Source organism: Caloenas nicobarica, chromosome 1 (genome assembly GCF_036013445.1).
Source record: "Caloenas nicobarica isolate bCalNic1 chromosome 1, bCalNic1.hap1, whole genome shotgun sequence".
In the NCBI taxonomy this organism is placed as follows: domain Eukaryota; kingdom Metazoa; phylum Chordata; class Aves; order Columbiformes; family Columbidae; genus Caloenas; species Caloenas nicobarica.
Genome location: NC_088245.1, coordinates 105,354,529 through 105,380,309, shown reverse-complemented (window position 1 = coordinate 105,380,309; position 25,781 = coordinate 105,354,529). Strand labels below are relative to the sequence as shown.

At 42.5% G+C, this 25,781-nt stretch overlaps 1 protein-coding gene across 6 annotated transcripts in view; it reads left to right on the top strand.

The window, feature by feature from the left end:
- GPM6B (glycoprotein M6B) overlaps positions 1 to 25,454 on the top strand; it is a 113,186-nt gene extending 87,732 nt beyond the window's left edge. For 3 of the 6 annotated variants that reach the window (XM_065655449.1, XM_065655627.1, XM_065655371.1), the window contains 6 exons: positions 10,408 to 10,594; positions 14,175 to 14,331; positions 17,785 to 17,956; positions 19,878 to 19,951; positions 20,255 to 20,320; positions 22,665 to 25,454. In XM_065655449.1, coding sequence (XP_065511521.1) covers positions 10,408 to 10,594; positions 14,175 to 14,331; positions 17,785 to 17,956; positions 19,878 to 19,951; positions 20,255 to 20,320; positions 22,665 to 22,814 — 806 coding nt within the window. In that variant the 3' untranslated portion in view covers positions 22,815 to 25,454. Of the gene's footprint in view, positions 1 to 10,407; positions 10,595 to 14,174; positions 14,332 to 17,784; positions 17,957 to 19,877; positions 19,952 to 20,254; positions 20,321 to 21,014 lie in introns of all 6 variants that reach the window. The other 3 variants (XM_065655790.1, XM_065655543.1, XM_065655710.1) reach the window with 2 other exon arrangements.
- Positions 25,455 to 25,781: the final 327 nt, after the last annotated feature.

The window sequence follows — 25,781 nt, the reverse complement described above, 5'->3', positions numbered from 1 at the left end:
TGTGGTGAGGGACACCTCCCTGTTAACTATCCTGCCTGATTGTTTCAAAACTGTTTACAGATGAGATGACGTAATATGGAGTTTTTATGCAGGTGAATCTATCATCAAACCGATCAGCCACAAATGCACAAATTGACACTAAAGCAGTGACAGCACATCGGATTCACTGGTCTCTTACAGTATGCTTCCTAGACAATATTCCATGGTTTTGTTTGCATTTTTCCCTTGCTAGAGGCAATAAGTGCATATGTCAGAGTCTAAAGGAGCATATCAGCTGAAGCTTTAAAAACTGTTTGGTGATTCCACATGCCTGTCCTTTCGATATCTGGCTTGAGACCTCAGAAAAATCCTATTTTGTTGGAGAATTTGGGGGGGAACTTAGGTGTCTCTCTGAGACACTTCAAAATTGAAATCAAACACATGATGGATTGCGTTGGAAAATTCCAGTCTGACTGCTGGTTAGCACAGTGAAGGACATAAATGCTCAGAGAGAGAATTTGCAGCTAGCTCTATCCAGCAATCCTCTTCTCTTTATGGAGCTGACTGACTGAAGCTTGCTTGACAGGTTGTTTGCTGGAGATGCCTGCCTCCGCAATTGCAGGGAAATATTCACCAAAGCTTACTGCCTAATCCTTCCTCTTTCCCTTATATTTTCACACGTTTGTTCTTCCGGATTCAAATGTTTATGTATTTCAAAATGACTTTTTAAATTTTTTTTGCAAATACTTAGGTTGCAAATCATGATCTTCCTCTTCAATATCAATATTCATTTTAAGGATAAATGACGTGACTGACAGACTTGGTGCTGCCAAAAGACATTTACAAACTTCACACCAGTGCACAGGGGATATTTTATACACAGGAGAAACGCTTCAGGAAGGAGCAATAGATTATGAACGCTGTCTTCCTGGGAAGAGGACATGGGGGGAGCAGGCCAGGTGCCTTGCTTTATCAGGGTCTCATGCCTCATCAGCCATCCCCAGTGATGAGACACTTCCATATGTGCTGGCACGGACGAGCCAGGACGCAGAGGAGACGCACAGCCTTCTGTCGCAGCAGCTGGGAGTCCAGCACCTAAAACGGTGCTAGAAACCCTTGTTTAGGCAACTGAACCCTATGCAGGCTGCCTTGGGAAGCTTCCTAAAATAACACGCTGGTAAATGTAGTGCCTGTCATGGAGGAGTTGAAAATGAAAGGGTTCATGCTGATGGAGGGAAAAAGACCCCACCAGCAAAGCCCAGAAATGCCAGTTCAAGGGAAGATGCTTCAAATGGCTACACTTAAAGAGATGAAAAGGCTTCTAGGCAGCAATGAAACTGCTCTGAACAGGTCTTAAGTAAGACCGACCTGCCAGTGATGGATTAGCCACAGTGAAAACACTGGTCTCTGCTCCTTTCCCTTAGATTGGAGGGAAAATGTCACCTCAGTCACAACACAAGTCACGGCTGTGACATGCCTCCCTGCAGTACTGGCATACAGCTCCGTGCTGCTGGGTGGCATCAGCTGCTGTCTGAGATCATCTCTCTGTTTCTCTGACAAGCCACGTTATTTCTTGGGTGCCTTTGCAGCGCAGATATTTTGACTTTGCCTCCTCTGCTGGTGTCCGAGTGGACATCACCAGGAGAGCACCTCGGTGGCAGCCATGGCATCCACCTCTTCTCCCAGGATCTCCATGTATGACAGGATCTCCCTTCCCAATTTTAAGCTTTAATCTGTCCCTTGAGCAACACGGGAAGAGTCAGCATGGGATATTCACTGCAACGCTGGAGCCAAGGTATCCCCAGAAGACTTGCAAACTTAATGAACCTTTAAAAACGCCTGAAACTTTTTTTCTTTCCCCCAGGAAGCAAAGTACCATCTTTTTCTTTAGTAAGAGAAACTTAGCAATGGTTGTTTAACATGAGCTTAGCTGTAGGCATTCTTCCAGGCTGGGTGGGCGTTGTTTGCTTTGTGGGAATCTTTTTTTTTTTTTTTCCTTGTTTCCCCCAGATGCTGGGAGGTATTTCAGCTGTTTTCTGAGCGCATAAGGGCATGCAAATGAAACTGTTAGCTTACTGAAGGAAGCTTAAATTTTGGAAATGGTATGGTGGGGATGCAACTGGGGAAATACATGCGTGGAGACTGTTGCAGGACGAAGGACTTCTGCAGTTGTGGTTCAGGTTTCTTACCGCTTGTCTAGTTCCATAGCTGGGTAGAGGTCTGGGAAGATGCTGTCAGCTTCAGTTGTCTCTGAAATGGAGGAATTCCCCACACACACAGTTTTTTGCCTTCAGCACTAGGGAGAGAGAGGTTGTGTTTCTGTTTGCTTCTCTGTAGCTAGGGAGGAGTCAACTGGGGAAGCGGTCAGTAGCGGTGGCTGAAATGCAGTGCGGCAAAAGTCTTCTCTCCCGCAGAGAGCTGAAGGCTGATGGAGAGTGAGGTGAGTTACAGCTGCCAGAAGGGTGGAGCTAAGAGTCTCAACTCCAGTCTTCCAGGTAAGATACCTTTGATTAAAGTAAAAATCAGCTTTAAGAATTATGTCAGCCACATACAGGTAGGTCTGGAGGATGGTTGAATCAAGGAAACCCAAACGTCTTTACAGTAGGTTTCACAGGACTGCTGAGGCCTCCCACGGGACTGAAATGCTTCAGTGCTTTTGTACTGCCCCCAGGGATGTTGTCTGGACCTTCAGGCATTGGAGCATCTTTGGCAGTCTGCCCATCGCTTCATCTGTTCACCTCTTTGACTTGAGTTCGTCCAAAATTATCATCTGGGCTGGCATCTACTGAAGCAGCAGTTCTTGCATGTTGACCCTACTGAGTATTTCTCCACAGAGGCAACAATAGGTGAAGCGAGGGGAGCGAGGTCAGGGTGAGGGCAGAAAGGAGGAATGTCTTCTGGCGTGTTGAGCAAGGAGTTGTTGATGTGTCAGCTGGGAGTTACGGCCGCAGTTTGGACCAGAGGCTGCCCGTGCTGGTGCAATGCGGTTGCACTTCGAGCTCTGCGTGTCAGTGAGCCCTTCCACATGCTTAGGCTGTGCAAAAATCCCAAGGGTTATTTCAGGGAGTAAAACACCAGAACGAGTCTCCAGGAGGAATAATGGCAAAGCTTCTATCAACAGTGCTTGAGCTATTCCTTATGTTAGGCGTCTCTTTAAATCATCCACTTAATTTTTTTTCTGCAGAAGTAGCTTATCGCTAAAAAATATTCATCCTCAAGTATTACCATATAAACCTGTTTGAAGTAAGGACTTTTCCAAATCATATATTAAGTATTTTTCTTCTGCTGTGGTTTGCACTGTTTCGTGGGCCGATTGTAAAACAGAGAAGACATGCATTAAAATAAACAAATGTTTGCCTGTGCTTTGCTCAAGACCAATAAAGCTGGACAAGAGCAGTTCTCTCGTCCTACTGTCTCATGGGGCAGCGTCGTTCTTCCTGTGCGGGTCTGGCTCCTTGCTCTCACGCAGCGATGGGCACTGACAATAGCGTGGATGGAGAGATTTGTATTTCAGAGATTGCACTGTCTGAAAAAGATGCCTTCAGAACACCTGTGAGCTTAATGAGCCTTGCTGGGAATGATATAGATGGGGAGTGTGTGTATTTCGATAAATTTGAAGACGATAAATTAGATAAGGCCTGTAAAAGACCATTCAAATCATCTGGCCTTACATGAAACAGGTTTGATTCCTGCTGTGGGAATGCTAATATTTTTTTTTTCTATAAGAAGTGTTGGTTTAGGCCTGAGATTTGAAGAAAAAAGGGGATTATGTTTACTGCTGTCTGTTCTGAGAGTCTTCTCCGTGTCATTTAACAGCATCCAGAAGAGACAGATCTTGCCTTGGTAAAACAGCCTTTTCTTCAATTTGAACACCATGTTTTCTTTAGTGAAAGGAAAAAAAATTAGCTTTTGCTGTTGATGAATATTGATAACCTCTGCAGGGATTTTGTTGTTGTTGTTAATCATGTTAGAAAAAAATGTGCTTGATTTTAAATCTATGCCTGCTGCATTTTTGTTGGAATATTCAGGAGCAGCTTATTATCATTACTTGTGCAGTAGCACAGAGATACTTTGTGCTTTGTGGATTTAATGTGGTCTGCTAATGGTGCTTCCAGGCTGGGAGATGCTTGTTCTGAGTGTGCACCAATTCTGGTTTCTCTGTGCCGGTTCCAGCACAGGAGGCATGAGCAAGGATTTTTAGTTCTCTGCTACACAAGAATATGGAACCATCTAATGAATTTTAAAGTTGTCAGACTTAAAACTGGTAACAGAGAATAAATATCTTCTCAGAGTGGGGAACTAGCTGTATGACACTGCTGAAACCAAATATCTCACATATGTATCAAGGATATCTGGAAAAGTTGCAAATAATGCTGATAACCTTCAGAAAGGAGCTACTTGTTGTTCAAGTAGCTCCTAAATAGTAGAGGCTGGGATGAGAATTACTGGATGGACCAGACTAACCCAGGTCTCGCCACGTTTCACCTGAATGAAGCATCTTGTGCCAGCCACCGTGAATGATGAGAGTGATGGTCTTGCTGGATTTCAGGTCTGATCTTTTGTGGCAGCCCTGATGGCTGTGGTCTCCAAAAGTCCCATCTTCTCCCCCACAGATACTGTACTGGCTATGAAGGAATATTTATTGTTTAACAACTCTGGATGAGGAGGATGCAAATGCAGAGGGGAAGTTATCGATCTGGCTAGACTAAAATACCCTTGCATTAAGTTTTCTGACTCTCATGGAGAGTTCATTTTCAGTATAAGTTAATTTTACAACTTCTGGTTTGGGGAGGACAAAAAGGCAAAATTAGGAAAGGTTGAACTTGAAAGGAAGTTTTCTGTGGAAGAGCTTCAAGAGGTTTCTGGGAGAAAAGTAAAGGATTTTCTCTATTTGAGCTCACAATTTAGTCTGTTTAATGTGCTTAATCCAAAAGTGGGGTGAGGGAGCATTTATTGTAATTAATAGCAGAGGTTTTAGCTTTGTGCTGTGTTTTGTAAACCAGCAAAATTTAAGATGAACAGGAATAGCTAAGGATAGAACTTCAGCAAAGACTTCCAAGCAATTTAACACACAGCCTTTTTATTTTAGTGCCTCTCTTAAAGTGTAGAGAGAAATTTGTCACATGCTTTAAACTTACCCATGTAAGACTAAATGTTTTCTCTTATTTTACTATTGCCACTGACCCTTGGCTTCTGGTGTGGCTGATAGATGTGAGAAGTAAAGTTATCTTACTGCCAGGTACTGGCTTATTCTCACACAGGAAAGGAGGAGGTAAATTCCATTTTTGTTTCTGAGGTAATAGTGTATCCCCGCATCCCTCACTGATTTTCCCATAGCTGTCAATCATGCTGTAAGGTATGAAAATGTACATCCTAGCATGCATACGCTATTCAGAATGGAGATTTTAAAAAATACAATAGGTGGCAGAAAGTAAAATTGGCATTTGCTTCCATTGACATGAAGTTCATTTTCTGACAAAGATGCATGGTGGTTTAGGACTCCAGTTATATTATGCATACTTGGTATTGGGTAATCTTCAGCGCTGGGTAAACAGGAGGTGAATACGAAGTATTGGGTTCTCCTCTTACATTTATTTGTGAATTGGGAGTAGTACTCTCAACACCAGACTCCCTAGATGTGTAATAATGACCCTGGTTTACATGCAATGACTGCATTTAAGATGTTATCTAGTGCTTTCATTTGAGATCTTATCTAGCACTTTTTCTTTCCTTCGGTCTCTCAGAAGCTTCTTTTTGTTAAAACAGCTCCTCCACACCTGCTCTCTGAGCTGTGTTGCTGAAGAAATCAGAGATGGTGGTTCTGTGGTGGAACAAGCTGGGCTATTTCTACCATGTATTAACTGGACAAGTGTCCAACATGCTAGGATTTCTAAAAATGCATTGCATAATTACAGGAAGTGATGAGACAAAATGGTGCCCATTGCTTCATCTTTCAGAACAGTAAGACAGATTTATGGGAGGGGAAGAAATGAAACTTCTAAGGAAAAGATAGTGGGAGCTAAATCAGAAAACAGCGAGGGGAGCCTGGAGGTTTTCAAGCCTCCTTTCAGGTTTTCTTTGTTCCTTGTGTTTTTGTTCCATAGTGACCTTGACACTGGGATCAATGGTTTGTACCTGAGATGCACTGAGGCACAAGCTCAACCTAGGAGGAGTTTGGGACATTAGAGGACAAGCTGGGTTTCTGTCCAGGAGGTGTGGACACTCTTCCCTCCCATCATGTTTTCCATGCTTCGCTTTGAGGGATGGCTTTGTGAACATGTGTTCTGTCTCAGCTTTTCAACTCTGGGCTTCAAGAGCTGATGTGTGAACTTCCTAGAGCAACCCCTGGGGATACTTAAGGCAACTACCTGATCCCTTTGCATTGTCTTCTGGCATTTCCAAAGTACAGATTTTGTCATTCCACTCCATCTTGACCTTTGTGGGATAAGTTAGAGTCTGAGAATTGCCTTTTTTTTTTTTTTTTAAGTCTGCTTTCCATTAATTCTGTATTACCTTGCTTTTCTGAGTTTAAATCTTAAAGCCGTACTTAAAGTACCAAAGAAGGTTTAGCCACACAATTGCCATTTGACATGGAAAATTGAATGGCTAAGCCCCTGCATATATGCAGTAGCCTGTACACTGCTGGATGGATTGTATAATTGTTCTTCATACATTAAGCACCCAAGTGCCGATTTGTGTACATATGTAGGTTCATCCTTTACCAATTTCCTGTGACAGATAGTTTCCAGGAGATTAAAAGAAAAGCTGGTTCCTGTTTTTTCTCTTCTCTTTATTTTTGTCCTTTAGCAAGAATATTTGTGTGTGTGTGTCTGTTTAATAGCATTCATTCCCTAGAGAATAATCTCAGTCCTTGTTTTAGCTGCCCTCCTTCTGAGAGTGTGTTAAATCTGTAGCCAAGATCACAGGCAGCTCTGGGCAAATCATTGGGCTGTTATTAACCTGCCTCCATGGCAACTGCTGCTCGCCAGCCTGAGGACAAAAAATGTTTTTATTCTGCTGAGTTGCACAAAAGGTTCTAGTGATGCCTTGCACAAAATGGCCATTGAAAAGGGAGATGCAGCGATGTGTATTTGTGCTGTACAGTTTCATATTTAAATTGTTTTAAGCTGCTGTGTTGGAAGTGGATATATAGCTGAAAAGTTCGGTGTCTTGGCCATATGGAAAATAAAAACTAGCAGAACGCTGGAGCTAAACTTATTTTAATACTACTAATTTTTGTCAGCTTGAGTTCACAGGCCTTCAGCCTGCAGTTGTCATCAGTGTGTTTTCAAGTTACTATGTGAGCGTGAACTAGGCAAATATCCTCATGGGTTTTCAATTATACTGTATGAAGATACTTGCTATCTTGGGAGAGAGACTATAAAACAGGTTGCCTGAAAAGCTTTCATTTTTTTTAAGAAATCCTCTGATTTGCTTCAGTGCTAGTTTGGGAAGCTTGGTAAGCATATCTCAGTGCTTACAGGCATCCAATTTTAGCTGATTTTGAAAACTGCTCCTGGCAGTACTGTTTTAGACTTGCTTTAAACCAAAATTATAAAACTAGCTATATTGCTCAGCCTAGGCATGGATTTAAGCTCCTGATAAAAAGGGTTCACAATGGGATCTGTGAGGGGTCTGGCAACCCCAGTGGCATGATGAGGCTGTGTCCCATAGTTAGTTACCCTCTGGCAGAGGCTGTGCAGCTCTTCTGTCAATTTGGGTGCAGAATGACTGTGTTTGGATGGATGCTGTCTCTTGGAAACATGCTGGTTTGGGGTGCTTCCTGCACTTACAAGCTGGCCACAGGCTGTTTCCCTGGGAAATGAAGTCCCTCTGCTTCCTGCTTTAGTCTTGGTGCCAGAGCGAGTAGTTGCCACACTTCCACGTTTGGGCAGTTTTCTCTGCCTCGCTCAAAATAGCGTGGTTGCTTTAGACACCTCCTAGGGCGTGCCTTGGCCGTGGTCTGCACTGATAAAACCAAGGCCACCCAGATATTGTGATGCCTTTTACTTGGGCTGGAGAGGAAGACATACAGAGTATGGCCACAAAGATGCCACGTGCAGCTGCCAGTCACTGGGAGGTGAGAGGGGCTTTGCCACTCTCAGCTTGTGTTCAAGGGTGTGTGATTAGTGGCAGATCTTGCCATGTATTTGGGTAAGGGATCCGACAAACTCTCCAGGCAGATGTTCTGCTGGTGGCCTGGAAAGCCAGCTGTGGAGTGTGGAGTACCAGGAAGACAGCTATCTAGTTGTGAGGAGTTAATTGTCAGTGTGGACCTATACTGATTTTGAGAGCTTTTTCAAGCAGGCCTCCCTCATCTTCTGAAACTGGCAGCTTTTCTTCCAGACCACATCAGTCCCTTGGCTTTGTTTCCAGCTGTTTTTATTTCATGTCTCTGATGGGATCCTTTTGCAAAGCAGTCTGCGGATCACCATGATTAGGTGATCAACCTCCTCCACACCAAGCAATGATCTGGTGTTTAGTCACCCTCTCCTATGGGAGTGCAGCCCGAAAGGCTGTTCGCTTTGTGTGTGTGTCCACGTGTGTGTTGAGCGTTGCCGGCTGGATCAGAGCATGGTTACTCTTAGATAATAATCCTTCAGTGCTAATCCTGTGCCAGGTGCAAGCGTTTCTTGGATTAGCTGCTGGAGGTTTGGGCCTGACCTGGGAGCAGATGCTGCGGAGGCGAGCCAGCCTCACGTGTGTGATTACCATTGCGTGTGGCTTTTGAGCTGCACTCGGGCAGATTCCTCAAAGCAGAGCGTCACTCTGTGAGGTCCAGTGTCTGAACTTGCCTCTGGACGTCTGTGGTAAGATGAAAATCGGAGACAATTTGCTCTGAGAGCGTGCATTTGGATTTTGTTTGCCCCATCACCAGTAAGCTGCAGTGTTTGTTCATTCCGCAGTATTTTTGTTGTGAAGATAGTTCCTACCGAGTGGACTTCAGCTGTGGGCTTGACTATAAAAGCTTCCCAAGCTTATTTCCATACAATTAAATCTTGTCCGCAGTTAGTGAAGTGGCATTTCGTAGGTCATTTCAGTGGTGATAGCCGCTTGAGCCTGACTGAGACACTTGCTAGTGACTCTCTAAAAGAAGAGTTTCCCATTTATAAGATGGGAAGGCTTTCAATTATCAAATGTGTATTATTCCACAGTGGTTCACAGAAGTGCCTGCTCTGCAACTCATTCATTAGTGGGAAAGGGAGGGAAATAAAAACAAACTTGCCTTGTGTGGCCGATGAAGACTTGCTGAGCTTTACAAGGAATTTTGGAGGTGGGAAGATGTGATGTACGTACTTGCCAGCTGTCTCCCTGCCTTCAAACGCTTTATCCATTTAATGCCTTCCCATAGAAGCAGTGGGCTGTTCCTGTGACGTGCGACGCTGGTCACTCCATTAAGCGTTGTCTTAATGGCTTGTGTTTTGTGCAGTTGTATGAAATGCCCATTAATGGAGACAGCTTACTGCCATCGCCCTGAAGTAATGAATTGGTATGGATTGCCATTACCATTATAGCACAGTTAAAAGCTGTGTTTGTTTCCGATTTATATTTCCCAACTCTGCAAGCAGATGGGTTTTCAGGCTGCGCAGTCGGGAGGAACCTGGCGATTCAGCTGCAACCTCCTTATTACAGTGTTTGTAGAACAGCAGTTCTGGGAAGGGGTGTTTTGTTAACTCAAATTGCTTAAATGATGCATTTCATTAAAATTGTTGTGCTACTGCAGCCGGTATTCAGAGATCACTGTTAATCCAGTGTATCCTATAAAGCTGGAAATGTCTGTGTAATACATCTTCATCTCACTGCTCTCAATAAAAATTACTACCCCTTGGCTCTCATTCCATTTTTCTGTTGTTAAAATACCTGTATCCCTGTAACCTCATATGGATTTATACAAAAAGATACTCGGGAGCCATGGGAGAGTGTAGAGTAGTTAAATTTTGCAGGCCTGAATGTGTTCCTCTTCCAATGAAAGTGCAAAGTATCTCTTACTTTTCCAAAAGGCTTTGTTGTCTTGAGTATTTGCTTCTCTGGCTTCCTGAATGGTGCCAGTGTAGCTGGTCCTCCTGCCATTAGTAATGCTGAAACATGGTGAGCTCTGTATGAGCAGCTGAATCGCAACGGATCGCTTTAGACAAGTAATTTTTTTTCTTTTTCCATTTCATAGGCTGTCTCATCGATCTCCTCTTGATCCTGTAAAGACAGGAGCACTCAGCCCACTTTCTGGGCTTTGAGTCCATACCAACAGATCTGTAGGTCACTGCTTTAGGGGGTGATGCTGTCTTGCACCACCTATAGATTTTTGCTTAGCATGTCAATGCCTGGGCTTTTTAGTCCCTGTGGCTCTTACCAAGTGGAGGACAGATATTCTTTTCCCCATAATTTGCTTTTTGCCCATAACATTTCTTTTGCTTTCTCTCTTCTGCTTAGGTTGCTTTGAATGTTGCATTAAGTGCCTAGGAGGAGTGCCATATGCTTCGCTTGTGGCAACCATTCTCTGCTTTTCGGGGGTAGCGTTGTTTTGTGGCTGCGGCCATGTGGCGCTCACGGGAACCGTGTCTATCCTCGAGCAGCACTTCTCCACGACTGCCAGCGACCATGCTTTGCTGAGTGAAGTGTAAGTATGCCTCCTATTTCCGTTATTCCTTGTAACGCCCTCATGCTAAATGAGTAGAGATGGATTCAAACCTCAATCTCCATTCCTGAGTATTAGGTTGCTTGTTTGTCCAACAGCGCTCAATGAGTTTTTGATGTTCATGCACAATCAGAGCATGTGTCCTGCTTAACCTGTTTATATTTGGACCGATACTATTTAATATCTTCATCAGTGCCGTAGACAGTGGGACTGAGTGCATCCTCAGCAGGCTTGCGGATGACACCACGCTGAGTTAGTTCACTTGAGGGAGGGGATGGCATCCGGAGGGACTTTGACAGCCTTGAGAAGTGGGCCCTGTATGAATCTTGTGAGGTTCAATGAGGCCAAGTGCAAGGTCCTGCATCTGGGTCAGGGCAATGCCCAGAATCAATGCAGGCTGGGGCATGAATTGATTGAGAGCAGCCCTGCAAAGAACTTGGGGGTACTGGTGGATGAAAAACTGGACATGACCCAGCAACGTACATTTGCAGTCCAGAAGGCCAACCATATCTTGGGCTGCATCAAAAGGAATGTCGCCAGTGGGTCGATGGAGGTGATTCTGCCCCTCTACTCATCTCTGGTGAGACCCCACCTGGTGTCCTGCATCCAGTTCTGGAGCCCTCAGCACAGGAAAGACATGGACCTGTTGGAGAGGGGCCAGAGGAGGCCACGAAAATGATCAGAGGAGTGGAGCACCTCTCCTGTGAGGACAGGCTGAGAGAGTTGGGGTTGTTCGGTGTGGAGAAGGCTCCTGGGAAACCTTGTTGCAGCCTTTCAGCATATAACATGGGCTTATAAGAAAGAGCTAAAAATGCTTTTCACCAGGGCTTGTAGTGACAAAATAAGGGGTAATGATTTTAATCTGAAAGAGAGTAGATTCAGTGTTTGTTGGTGACACCAAGTTTGAAGGGATGACAGGAATAACAGGGAAGTCTTGTTCTGTCCATTCCTCCTCAGAAGAAGGCAGACTGGTATTGTATAGATGGAGGGAAAAAAAAAAGAGAGATAAAAGACTGGAAATAGCTTAAACGTCTCTGCAACCATAGCCTTTGGAAATAACCACTGGTTAAATATTTGGGGCTTTTGTGTTCCCAAGGTTTCTGCATGGCACCAGAGGAGGGCCTGGAGGCCAGCACCAGGGCCCATGCCCATCCCCACCAGCACCAGCCGCTCGTTCCCCTGGTCGCTGAGGGACGCCCAGGTCCCAGGTGGTCTGAACACACTGGTCCTTGGCGGCCCCTCCAGCTGGACCACCAGACTGTGGAAAGGCTTTTGTCTGGCGGCACTGAGGAATTTTGCTTGAGTCTCGCTTCAGGATGATCATGTGCTGGTGCCAGGATGCTGACTGGCTCTGGGTTCGGCCTCCTGCCTGCTGCTTACCACAGGGCAGCACTGGCCGCAGGCTGGAGACCTCCCCTGTGCATCACAGAATCACAGAATGTCCTGAGTTGGAAGGGACCCACAAGGATCATCGAGTCCGACTCCTGTCCCTGCATATGACAACCCTACAGTTCACACCATGTGTCTGAGGGCTTGTCCAGTCTCTTCTTGAACACTGACAGGCCTGGGGCCGTGACACCTCCCTGGGGAGCCTGTTCCAGTGTCCACCAGCGTCTGGGGGAAGAACCTTTTCTTAATGTCCAACCTAAACCTCCCCAGCACATCCTCCTGCCATTCCCTCAGGTTCTGTCATTGGTTGCCAGAGACGATCAGCACCTGCTCCTCCTCCTCCCCTTGCGAAGAAGCTGTAGACTGTGCGGAGGTCTCCTCTTAGTGTCCCTGCTCTGTACAGGGGGGTGGCATGAGTAAGGGCAGCCGAAACCTGCTAGAAGCCACCCAAGGGCTGTGGGCAGGGGTCCCTGTGTGGGCCGCACATGTGTGTGAAGAGGGGGCCCACGTGGCTCGTGCCAGTGGGCCAGGTTCCATGCGCTCAGCCTGACACTTCCACAACTGGCCCCTTCCCATCCCCTGAGAGCTCTGCCACTGGTCCCACAGCACCATTTTGGGGGCTTCTTCCCCTTTGCAGGACCCCCTGTGCCCAGATCTGCCACGTGGCTCTGGGGCTGCACCCCGCTGGGGTCCTGTCCTGCCTCCCAGCAGCTCCCAGCCCCATGGTTTGGCTGGGCACCATGTCCCCAGCTCCAGTGCATGAGCCATGGGGACCCTGCAGTTAGACACAAAATTTAGCAAATAACTAAGCTGCTGTTCCATCTGACCAACTAACAAAATGGCCTTCTGCTTGTATCGTTCTTATTTTGAGCAAAATAAAAGAAATTGCAAAAGTAACCATGGTAGGCAGCAAGTTTTAATTTCTGGAGAATTGTTGCCAATGTTTCTTATCAAGTCAGTGTGGCAGCTGGGGAAATGTGTCATTCCTACCAAAGCAGCTGAGGTCCTAGGCTTTATGGAGATCTAACGAGGCAAGGGAGAAAAGGTGTTAGAAAGGAGCAAATAATTTAAGGCCAAAGAGGCATAAATGAAAAATATACTAGTAGAGCCCCCTTTGTGAAATGGATTTTTAACCAGGTTTCATATTTCGGGTAACATGCATCAAGTTCCTCCTAGACTATTAATGATGGTGGTATGAATTCTTCTCTCTCAGATGTTGGCTTAATTTTTTCATGCTTTACAGCACAGGTGCAACAGATTTATCCTGTTATTTTTAATCAGTTTGTAAAATAAACTTAACACTTCCCACATGTAATTTTAAATGAGTGATATCCTATTTTGATACAAGAGGTGTGCTATCTGTCTGGATAACATTTAACTATATAAATGGTAGTAGCCACTTTTCTAAAGAAATTAATCTAAAACATTCAGATGCTCCTTGGAGATGTACATGTATACCAGCAGCTACTTAGTGGAGAGTGGTAAGAACTGAAAAAGCATTTGAGGAAAAAATTATTTATCCTTAGAAAACTGGCAGTATGGATGTATAAAATTAACCTCTACTGTTCTGTGAATAGCTTCATCTGTAATAACCATCCCAACAATGAAATTACGTTTAAGAAGCTGTAAGTTCTGGAGAACTTTTGCTAATAAGAAAGTAGGAGTTTGGAGACCACAAGAAATGTCGTATGAAAGACATAGCATTCTCATCCTCCAAAACAATCAGGTTCAGATCTTGAATCTGATTGATAATATTTAGAAAGAATTCTTTCCATTTACCTATTCTAGCCAGAGTAAAAATACCATAAGAGCGTCATTGCAGATGGTAGATTTTTAAGGAATTGAGAACCTTCTCAAATCATATCCATAGGGAGGCATGAAATTGCAGCTTCAAGCTGGTGATTAATACCAGTCAGTGTAAGAACTGCAACACAGGGGATGCTCAAGCAGATTCAGGACTAATGCATGTCATTATTGCTTACCTGTAGAAGTGGGACAGTCATTCCAGGGCTCTCCTGCAGCCCGCGTCCTAAAAATGCATTAAGGAGCCTTGAACTGTATTTCTACAAGGGGAGTTATCTCATACTAAATAGTGTGTATATATTTGGGAGGACTGACTTTGTTTTCATAGGACTGAAATCTAATTACATATTTTTTTTCTTTTCCATTTTAGAATACAGCTAATGCAGTATGTAATTTATGGCATTGCATCATTTTTCTTCTTATATGGGATAATCCTTTTGGCAGAAGGTTTTTATACAACAAGTGCTGTGAAGGAGCTGCATGGAGAGTTCAAAACAACAGCCTGTGGCCGCTGCATCAGTGGAATGGTGAGTAGCAGTAGAAATGGGAACAGTCATCTTTGCTTGCTAAAATACGTTGGGCTTGGTTTGACTCCTGTGGTTTTGAACCACAGTATATTGCTGCCTTATTTGTTTAACTCCCTATAGGTGGTCAGAGTCAATCCCTGTTGCTAGTCATCCTTTGAACTTCGAGGGTGCTTCGTCAAATCCAAGTTCTGCAGATGGACTGTCAGGGTGTTGCTGTGGCCTCTAAAGCTGAACCCACTGGTCTAAACTAAGTTGTTGGAGATTGCTAATTTTAAAACACTCAATGTGAGAAAGATCTGCTTTTGAGCGTGCAGCACACTAGTGATGCTTAAAGCAGGCTGTAAAATGGCTGTGTTTTGCAGAGCTGTTTAAATAACAAACTGTAATGCCTCTGACTTCCATAGTCAATTCTGCTTAGCATGTCTGGATTCTTCAGACAAATGGTAACGAATGAAGCTTCACAACATCTTTGCACTTGAATCAAGTATTGCTGTCTTGCTTTTGCAGATGGCAGAAAGCATACAGATACAATAGTGAGTCTTATTTGCAAAGCTGAAACACTTAAAGCCTTAAAGTTACAAGCCATCTTCCCTTCCCTACACTTCTGTATGAGAACAAAATTTTAAACAAAGTTTAACTAAAAATAAAACTTCAGATTCTCACCCACGTTGCCCCCTAGGGCGCACTCTGCAAGAACAGAAACATAACTATGTTTCTGAGAAAGGATTTCAAAGCTATTTCTGAAAATCTGAATTCAAAGCTTGTAGTTATGGAGGAAGCTAAGCAGTATAACAGATTGCCCACGGGAAAGTGTGGGTGAAAAGAGAAGAGGCTTTTGATGTGATTGTTGCATTTTAATATACAATCTATATCCTGTACTTAAAAAGTATGTACTTTCAGCTGGTTAAATACAAAGGAGATGCATGTTTGTTTTCAAAAGTTTTAATGATTTTCCACTGTACTCTTGGATACTTAGTGAATTTTTCAAGAGCTAATACAAATAAAACATCCTATCATTTCCCAGTTAAGCAGCTATTCACTCACTATTTTTCCAGCAAGTGCGATCTTCACTGAGGAGAAAGATCTAAAGCAGTGTTTCCCAAAGATCCAAAATACACTAGAAACATACACATATGTGCATCTCAGTAGTGCAGACAATTGCCTGTGCAGTTGAGTAGTTGCCAGGCACATGATTGTCAGCTGCTTAGACAAATGCCAGTGTGACACATGGAAATGTGACAGAAAAATGTGGTTTTATGTTTGTCCACACAATGAAGGAGAGAATTTAGCAGCTGAGTAATGGCTTGGAGCTCTAGTAAGACAGGAGTGCTGAGTGGTGACAGTCATGGCGTAAAAATTCCTGTATGCTGCTGTGTAGTGGTAGAGCTCCGTAAAACACCAGGGTTAGAACAAAGTTTACAAGATCTATCATTTTAACAGGCTAGTGGCTGCAGCTGCGTACAGACAACAAGCTTTTCGACACACGGTCATTTTTTTGCCTCTTTGATCAAGGGTTGTCCTATGTAGGGACAGGAGTTGGACTTGATGATCCTTGTGGGTCCCTTCCAACTCAGGACATTCTATGATCGTATGATAAGAGTTCTCTGCTTCTTCCTCTGTTACATTACCAAGGTCCTGAAAGGCAGTCCCTTCCATCTTGTATAAGGTTATTGCACAACATAGACTTCCAACTTGCCTAAATTATTTTTGTTAGCTGTGGTAATGCAGAATAGACATTTCCCACAGTCATCACAGTGAAGGTAAGAGTGAGTGTGTTATTTCCTGGGTATTTTAGGAGTTAAGGGCTTTGTGTACTTCTTCTCGTGCACACTTCCACGTGCAAGTATACAAACGCATATTTTACATATAGCGTATCTATAGAAATCTTTTAAACTAGTCCACCCAGTCCTTACCAAAATCCAGAGAGAGAATTCTCAATTCTTGCATAAAACGTGCAAGTCTGGTGTATGGCACTATCTAATACAAAAAAAGGGTATTTCAGTTCATCTGTGTATAAATTAGCGGCTAGCCGGGTTCTTTATGTGCCTTAGTTTTGCAAGCGCTTCCCCCTCCCCACACGCACCACCTTCCTTGACTGTACAATGTAACCGAGTGCTCAGCCTTTGCTGTAACATTTGCAGCGTCGTTCAGCGCACCTGGACGAAAAACCTTTGAGGATGCAAAGTTCCAGCGCTGCAGCATTCCTTCAGTCCGTCAGTTCTGGGTCAGGCTGTGACAACCTCGCCCCTCAGAGCCCTTCCCATCCTCGCTCTTCTTCTCTGGCACACAAGTGGCGAGCGAGAGAGTTCAGCATCAGTGCTTTGCTGGAAATGAAGCCTTTCCAGGCCACCTGCAGTTAAATAACAGTGAAAAGGCAGCACATAAGATGGAAGAGCGTTTCCCCACTCTCCAAGTAGGATCTGAATCCTAGTCTCACCATGAGGAGGGACCTAGGAACTGATGCCAGTGCTACCATTTCACCATAAAACTTAGAAGAAGAGGGAAAAGGCAAGAGGTCCAGTGGGAGGGGGAAGCTGGAGATTTCCAAAGCAATGAATGCCATACCTTGTAATCTTACCAAAGAAAATTGCATGTAATAATTTTTTTTGGTTTTTTTAAAGAGTAAACCCAAACGAGCAAATTTCAGTGGAAAAGCTCTATGATTCTCTAAAGCAGGGGTGTCAAACCTGTTTTCACTGGGGGCCGCATCAGCCTCACGGTTGCCTTCAAAGGGCCAAATGGGATTTTAGGACTGTATAAATGTAGGAGTAGTTACGTTTGTACAGTCCTAAAATTACATTTGGCCCTTTGAACGCAACTGCGAGGCTGATGTGGCCCCCGGTGAAAACGAGTTTGACACCCCTGATCTAAAGTGAAGTAACTGATTTTCTTCTTGGCAATGTGTACTAGATCAATTGAATCTTTCTGATCTGCTGCAACAGTCGTGCTATGTTTGCAAAAATAGATATTCTCAAATGTTACATTCAAAATTGATTTCAATAAGTCTGAGAGTATGGGAGAGCTCTGTGAACATCGATTCACTCTATTGTTTTGATTGGCAAGCTGTATAGAAATGCTAGGATGTTACAGTTAATTAAAAAAACTCCTTAAATTGATTTTTGTTGGAGTTTTATTGGTTTTAGCCTACAACCAGCATCCTTGCTTAGCTGAGAATCTGAAAAAATTAATGGACTGCTCTTTCAGGAGGGCAAGCCGCTTACTCAAGCAGGCTGATGAAAAAGGAAATGTCTGAATTACTTTGTCAGTAGCATTTAAACTACCACAGCATTTCTAAGCAATGAGAATACTGATTTTATTTGTGCTTCGAAATCAAATGTTGTAATTCTTGATTTCTGAAAGTATGCTTAAAGGTTATTTTGGAGCCTTTTAAAGGAAAATTCAAGTACTCTTTTCAAAGAATAAATGTGAAGTGCTTGTGTTTTCTCTGCCCAGTTTGTTTTCCTCACCTATGTGCTTGGAGTGGCCTGGCTTGGGGTCTTCGGCTTCTCTGCTGTGCCTGTCTTTATGTTCTATAACATATGGTCAACTTGCGAAGTCATCAAATCTCTTCAGACAAATGCGACGGTTCCAGGGGACCAGATCTGCGTGGATATCAGGCAATACGGTACTCATTTTAATCCTGATTAAATGCCTTATCATTTCTCCTTGGACTGTCTTCAGTAGTTTTGTCTCAGCCTTAGTCAATGAACCAAATGCAAAAGCACCTTGTATCTCTGAGTACGCTATTACTTTTCTAATTAATTCAGATTACACTGATCTCTTTCCAGATGCAATCAATTTAACTGAACTGGCAAGTCGTTTATCTAAAATTATTTTGTAGCAGTTTCCAATACTATAATATTAGGTTTAAATATAGATCAGCCTCAAAATAAACTCCTTAGAAATAGTACGGAGAACTAGATAACCAGATTCTGGGGTTTGAACCCATATGCATATATTTTTTTTTTCCTTTCAAAAAGCTGGTTTTACATCTAAATATGAAGTTAACACCTGAACTTTGCTCTAACAATTATTTTCAGTTAAAAGACCCAAAACCTGCAATTGAGAGTCTGTCTGAACTATTAGTGCATTAATACTGCTTTCTGATGACACACAGAAAGCCGAGGAGGGTGCAGGTAGCAGAGTGGGACGATACCTTCAAATAGGGTCAGGCTTTTCAAGTAGTTCATTCCTTAAGGTGAGTTTTCCCTGAAGTTAATCTTTTCAGCTTCCCTTATGCAGAAGAGCTTTCGTCACCGTTACTTTTGGCTTCATTTTAGCTAGCATTTTCTAGGAATGTTTTTCTCTTTGGACTATGTCATCCAAAGCTGAGAAAACAGATTCAGAGTTGAAAACACTTGGTTGTGCTTTCCTATCAGGCTGTAAGTCCAGCAGGAGAAGGTAAGCTGTACTCACTTTTAAAAGCAAGAAGTCCCAAATCAGTTAAACATTTGCATCCTATTTCAGCAGCTGACAGCAAGAGGCTGGGAAGATGTTTCCTTCAGCAGCAAAGCCTGGGAGTACAGGGAGCAGATGTGCTCCTCCACCTTTCTGCTTCTCCTGGTTGTTTCACAGCTGTATGGGGACCGTGTAGGGCTGCGCTGTTCCCCGAGCAGAAAAATCGTTTGGGTTTCAATGTCTGATGGGACAGAGCAGCTCCTTAGCAAGCGACTTGCGTCCCTGAACTGTCCTCGTGATTTTGCGTGGAAGCAGTAGCTAAAAGGCTTCAAGTGTATGCTGCAGTTGCAGAGAAGCAGCTGGCTTTAAAGTAAATCCTGTGAAATCTTTTTGAAAGCCACACCATCCTGAGATAATTTCAATGGTCTGCCCTTACAGAGCTGCTAATTCCAACCATCTGACATGCAAGTTATATGGGGGAAACAAACTGGTTTTCTCCTGTTTCAGATGGCTTTTGCTTAAGCTTTACATCTGTTGTGGACCTAAAATTCAGATTTTTTTAAACCTTCTAGATCCTGTCAACTTTTCAGATTTTCAGTCGTGTAACAAAAGTAATTGGGAGTACGTGAGGTATGGCAGACTGAATTTTCTTGTAGCAGTGTCCTCCTAACACTTTTTACCTACTGAGACCAAACCAGAAAAAAAAAATCCCTCTGTAATTCTTCCTTCTAGCTCCATATTCACACTCTTCTACAGTAATGACTTGTTCAAGTAGAATTTAATCTAGTAAGTACTATCCTGAAAGGTGCCAAGTACCTCTGAGATGCAGATTATCCCTTCCAGTGCTGAGTGGGAGAGTAGGCAGCGTGTGACTGGACCTGAAGTGCAAAAACCCAACCAACCATTTGGCTGCCATATGGGAAAACCACATCTGAGAACACGTCTTGGCAGGAAGCCTCGGAATAGGGAGAAAGCACAACTTGAGCGAGTTGTTTTGATTCCTCCCGCCGACTCAAAAGCCGTACTGGTCAACGTGCGGGTGCCCAGAATGGGAACACAACTGGCCAGTGGGTGGAAAAGATGAGGGAGGAACAGAAAGCGTGTGTTCATCGCTAAAATTAGTGGTTTCTTTTGCTGTGGTATTTCAGGTATTATCCCTTGGAATGCTGTACCTGGCAAAGCCTGTGGCCCGATTCTAGAGAACATCTGCAACACGAATGAGGTACAGAAACATAACCTGTGTGCAGCTTTTGCCTCCAAGACACTTGTAATAAATAACTTAATGAAAGTTTTTGGAGAAAACCAATACTAATAGTATAAAGAGATTGATTTAAACACAACACTGAAATTATTCTGTGTTAGGTCATCCAGAAAATGAAAATTATTTCAGAACATTTTTATTTTCTAAAGCTTTGAATACCTTGCTGTGAAGATGGTTTTATTATCCTTATTTTCTAGAACAGTTGAAATGCATTTTATACTGTCCTCAATTACCTCAACGTTTTTAACATGTCTTTTTCTCTAGTTCTACATGTCTTATCACCTGTTCATTGTGGCTTGTGCTGGAGCTGGTGCCACTGTCATAGCCCTGGTGGGTAGCATTTTTTGTTGTTTTATTGTGTAACATGTTCCTTTCAGGCTTAAGATGCTTTATTATTAAATTTTGTGTATCTTAAAAATAGTGATACTAGAGATTAAGGAGGGTGAGCTGTAATTGCCGTTATTTTCTGCTATGATTTGGTCATTACAGGTCAGCAGGTCCTGAACTTTTAAGAAGTCATCTTAACCCACCTCCTCCATCCTTAGATTAAAATTCTTTGCATGTCCTTTGAAAATCATGTTTCTACCCACTATTTCTGTTTTTGCGTTCGCTCTTCATTTTTGTAGTTTATTTGGTCAGTTGCTTGTAACCTCTTGAGTTTTTTGTCTGGACCTGGGCAGTTTGATTAGTCCAACTCTGCAATACCAGTTACAGGTAGCAGTTGGAAAAAGGGATGTTAACAGGATGACTCACTTCGTATGTCTTAACACTTCCTCTAGCTGCCAGCTTCTAACCTCTTGTCAGCCAAATCCGGGTGTAAAGGTCACTATTTGTTGATGAAATAGCCTCAGGTCTGTGTGTAGGTTATCCTCTCCGGATAAATCACAAGTTACTTGTCTTGCATCTTCACCCTGGAAGAAGCTCAGAATAACGTCTGTTGTAAAAGTATCGACAGTTGCCCACGTGGGCTTGAGCCGTCACCTCGTTGTATCTTACTCTCCTGTATTTTGTTCTCTTCCACCAGCTGATCTACATGATGGCTACTACATATAACTATGCTGTTTTGAAGTTTAAGAGTCGGGAAGATTGCTGCACTAAATTCTAAATTGTATAAGCCCAGTAAAGAGCTGCATTGCGTAGCTTGAAATACCACTGACACCCTAGGCTAAAAGTCTAGCTTTCTGAATTGTGTTACAGTAATTGTAAATAGCTCCAGTAAGCATCAGTTAGCTTATCAGATTAATAAAATGACTTCTTGTATATGAAACTATGATGTGGATGAGATCTGGCTATGTTTTCGTGTTGAGAGGATTCAGTTACTGTAGGGGTGTTTATAAAGCATCCTTCTGGAGACGGGACGTTTCCATTTCAAGTCTCCACTTGCTTTTCTAAGAGTCATCTCTAAAACAAATACTGGAACGGTTCAGGGTCAGAACTATTAATGTATTCTTCATCCTGAACACCAAATATAACTTCCTTGAGCATACAAAATATATATGGTACAAAATAAAAAGAACAGTAAAGTAGTGCCAGTCTCTTTTGGCAGAAATCAGAAGCCCAGGTATTATGAATTAGTTGGCTTGTCTTTCCAGTGTATGGATGATAAAGTTGATTATTTTCTTTTACTTCATTTTTAAGTAATTGCCAAGTTGTGCTCTCTCTGGAAGGAAATCCATCGTTGTATTAGCTCTGCGTAAAACAATCACCTTCTTTCATTTGGACCCTGAACTATTAAGAAACAGCATATAAATAGCTTCTGTTCTTGTATGGCTTGCACTTTAGTAACTGATTTCTCAGTAGCCAGATCTCAAAACTGTAAGTATGACCGCACGGGAAGCAAAACCATGCATAGATCACAGAGACCTTTTACACTGTTGGGATTAAAAAAAAAAGTGAATCAGTGTTTTCAGATGTAGATTTTTGCATGAAGTATGGTCAAAAGAAGTTGGGAAGAGATGAATGCACAAACTAGAAAAAATCCACACAATAATAATAATGATGATAATAATAATAATAAAGAACCAGTTGCTATATATGATATAAAACTCTTCATCTGGGGTTGGGCAATGGAAGTTTAAAATGTAGTTATCAAAATATACAATTAAGACTTCTTAACCCAGAGATTGCATGCTTTTGCTTAGTTTTGGACTCATGTTTTGTTTAATTTTTCAATATGTTAATGTAGCCTTGTTCACATAAATAAAACTGTTTACAGTTTCAGGCTTTTTCCAGGGGGAGGGTGGAATTCTCATCTGCTTGTTGGGGGAAAAGACCGACCAGGATCTGGGCTTGGATGTGCATAAACACCACCACCTTAGAAAGCAGTTCTTCTGAGCACCTCATAGTTTGCAGATTACATATATCGCCACGTACAAAACTTTTTTGCTGCTCCCCTCCATCTGCATTTTAATTGATCCGTACAGCTCTGTAGCTCATTTTATTACTGTTACACTAACTTTCTCTAAATTGTGAATAACCAACTGAAATATTAGCATGCCCAATTCTAGAGATCTTTGAAAATAGCCTCTGTGCTTGTTTTAATAACAGAATGCTTATTAACGTAGAGTAACTATTTTTTTGGTCGTTATTTTGAAGAGCGTCTATTAATCTAACTAGCAGCTTGCTTTGCCTCTTGACATGCTCACTAGCCATCATGCTCACCCTTCTCTTCCAGATCCACTTCCTCATGATACTGTCTTCTAACTGGGCCTACTTAAAGGATGCAAGCAAAATGCAGGCCTACCAAGATATCAAAGCAAAAGAAGAGCAGGAGCTGCAGGATATCCAGTCTCGGTCAAAAGAGCAACTCAATTCTTACACATAAATGTTTGCCACAGTAATTCAGCAGAAGAATTCTGTAGCTCTGACAAATCAACAGATAGCTGCTCTGCAGTACAGATGTGTGTCTACCAAACAAAATTAGAGAGAAGTTGCAAAAGCTTCACGTTCCAGCTCCTGGAACACATTCGTAGGGAAACCTTCCCATGGGTAATCTTCCATCCTTTCGTGTAGAGAATGGAGGTTTTATTCCAGGCATTTTAAAAGGCAACACTTCACAATACGAGTGACCAAATTCTTGTTCTTCGAGACTTTTTGGTATCTAGGATTTGACGTATTCTGCAGCATGATGTCCCGCACAACACGGTGGCAGGTGCTGCAGGCCAGCAGGCAGCAGATCTCTGTACAGCCCTTAGGCACAGGCGTGTGTACGGTGCCTGATTTAGCATCTCGATTTATGGACACCCAATGGAACTGCGGCCAGCCGAGGTTTCTCACAGCTCGCGCTCGCATCGCAGCGCAGCTACAGAATCATAGAATCATAGTTGCGGTTTCCTAAGTGGCCACAGGGTTGTCTCTGCCCACCCTTTACGGCAGCGCTCTGCTGTCGTGCTACACTTTTGTATGACGAACCAGCCACGCTCCTGTGCTTACGTGAGCATTGAGCAGGTGTCCCAAGTTTTAATCTTTTTTCTTAACTCTATAATGGAATGTAGATCCCTGGATCTGGATAATGATCCCCTTCTTTGAAAATAAATGTCAGCTTTGCCTTAATATTTATTTTCTATAAATGTCTTAGCATTTATATAGTGGCAGGAGACCATTATCCGACATTTTAAGCAAGTGAAAAGTGTTACCTTATTAAAATGACACTGATCTGACTATTCCAAATGAGCGGATGAGAAAAGTTTGCAGAGTTTTACACAAACAATAAAAATTACAGCCATAAAACAGAATACAGGATGTCCACCTTTCTCTATCTTGGTGCTTAGCAAATTTATAGTCAGTGCTTATGTGTTTTCCTTTTTACAAATTAATTAGCACATTATGAAAACGTGGTGTTCAGAAAAAAAAAACCCACAAACAAACTGGTGCCATTTTAAAGTCATTTCCCATAGAAGTCTGCCTTCTAATCAATGTTTTTTTTCAGAAGCATTCAGTGATATCTTGAGTATTAGTGATGGTATCTTTGGTGTTTGTTCTATATTATATATATATATATATAAAAATAAATGTTGGGGCAAAAAAGTAAAATACATCAGTCATTTGAAAAAATTAAATATTCAAGTCATACCTATGTTAAGCTGATGTGTGGTTTGATAGTTTTGACTGTTTGCTGAATATAAAAAAAGGAAGCACAAATTTCTTCAAGCCAGTATTAAGAAAAAAGGCATTTTGGGGGGTATAACTGCAAATGTAATTTTTTTTTTTGTTAAATATTGAAGTCTAATTTGACAGTTTCAAAAAAGGGGGAAAGTTGATCAATGTAGAGCAAATATGACAAAATAGCCTAGTGTATGTTCTTACCTGTTGCATGAAGGAGACATTTCTACAGCAATGCAGGTGATGTTCTAGCCCAGTGTTTGCATAAGGGTAATATGGAGGCAGTGTCTTAAAGCCGAATTCTTTTCTAATTCAGTGTAGCTGTTACTGGGAGTTTCTGAAGTTTTGTTTAAGTAGTCTAATATTTTTATGTAAAGAGCATTAAATTTTGCTATGTATAAATTTTTGTAACCTAACAGTGAATCAATATTTTCTATCAGTGCCAAGGGCTTCCTGTAGTTACATCCAAGTGTTAAAATAAATATTTGTAGATAATAGACATCACTTGTGTACGCTTATTTGAAAACAAGACCTACAGCTACTCTCTATTAGCGCATCTCTAGGCAGTACATTTCTCTTTCTGAACTTAAAACATGTTTTGTTCAATAGTATCCATGTGTTCCTGTGCTGGGAAAGGCCGCCCGTGGGTGCGGGTGTCAGCGAGTGTCTCTGAGGTGAAGTACTGGTGGTTGTTCCAGGCCAGCATAATGCAACAAGCGCTATTCCTCCCCTTCCTCACATCAAACAGAAGGAACTTGCTCAGAAATTTAAAAAAAAAAATAAATGCCAGCATGGCTGCTGCAACACCAAATTTAGCAGCATGTAAAATTAGCCTAGCCACTAAGTCACTTTTTAAATCTTAAATTTCTAAAGGCAAAGTTTATTTCTGTCACATTTTTGGTATACTGTGTTTTGATATCCACTGAATTCAAGACAGAGCTTTGATTTTTTTTAACCCTAAATTCTGTCAAACCTGGCTTCATGGTCCTGTAGTTAGGTTAAGAGGAACAGCCTCAAAAGCAATGCAAGTTGTAACACATGCTGCCACCCAAAATTACTTCATTCGTTAAAAAACACTGTATTTTATACTGTAAATAAAGTTTAATGATCTTGCCTATAATCCACCTACGAAATACAAACCTTAAATAAAGACGAATTAAATAGCATTTTTTTACTTGAATCTCTCCATTGTGGGCTGCTTAATACCAACAAGGTGGTAGACAGGATGGGGCTGCTTGGAAAAGTCTCTGCTTCCCCTGCCATAGCGGTGAAAGGGACATGTCAGCTTGGGGGCTGTCACAGGCTGCTCTCCGAAACAGCGCCAGCCAAGGGTCTCCACAGGACACCTCCAAAAACCTGGTGGTGACTGAATTTTTTTTGTTACCTGCACAGTGTTACTCTGACCTCCAGTTTGTAACAGTTGGAGGGGAAGGGGCTGGGTGGGAGGTACCACTTGAAAAGCTGTCAAAGGCTGTAGGAGTTCAGTGCCAAAGCCAAAAACTTAGGAATTCAGTGCCAAAACCTGAACATACTGATTTATTTCTTTGCACTGCTTTGTCCCTTCTCACACCCCACTCAAGGGCCTCCTCCTGGATTAATAAGACATGTTTGAACTTAATGACTGAAGTGTGAGACAGCTGAAAATCAGCTTTATTAATTTATAACTATACAGCCTGCAATCTTGGTGCCT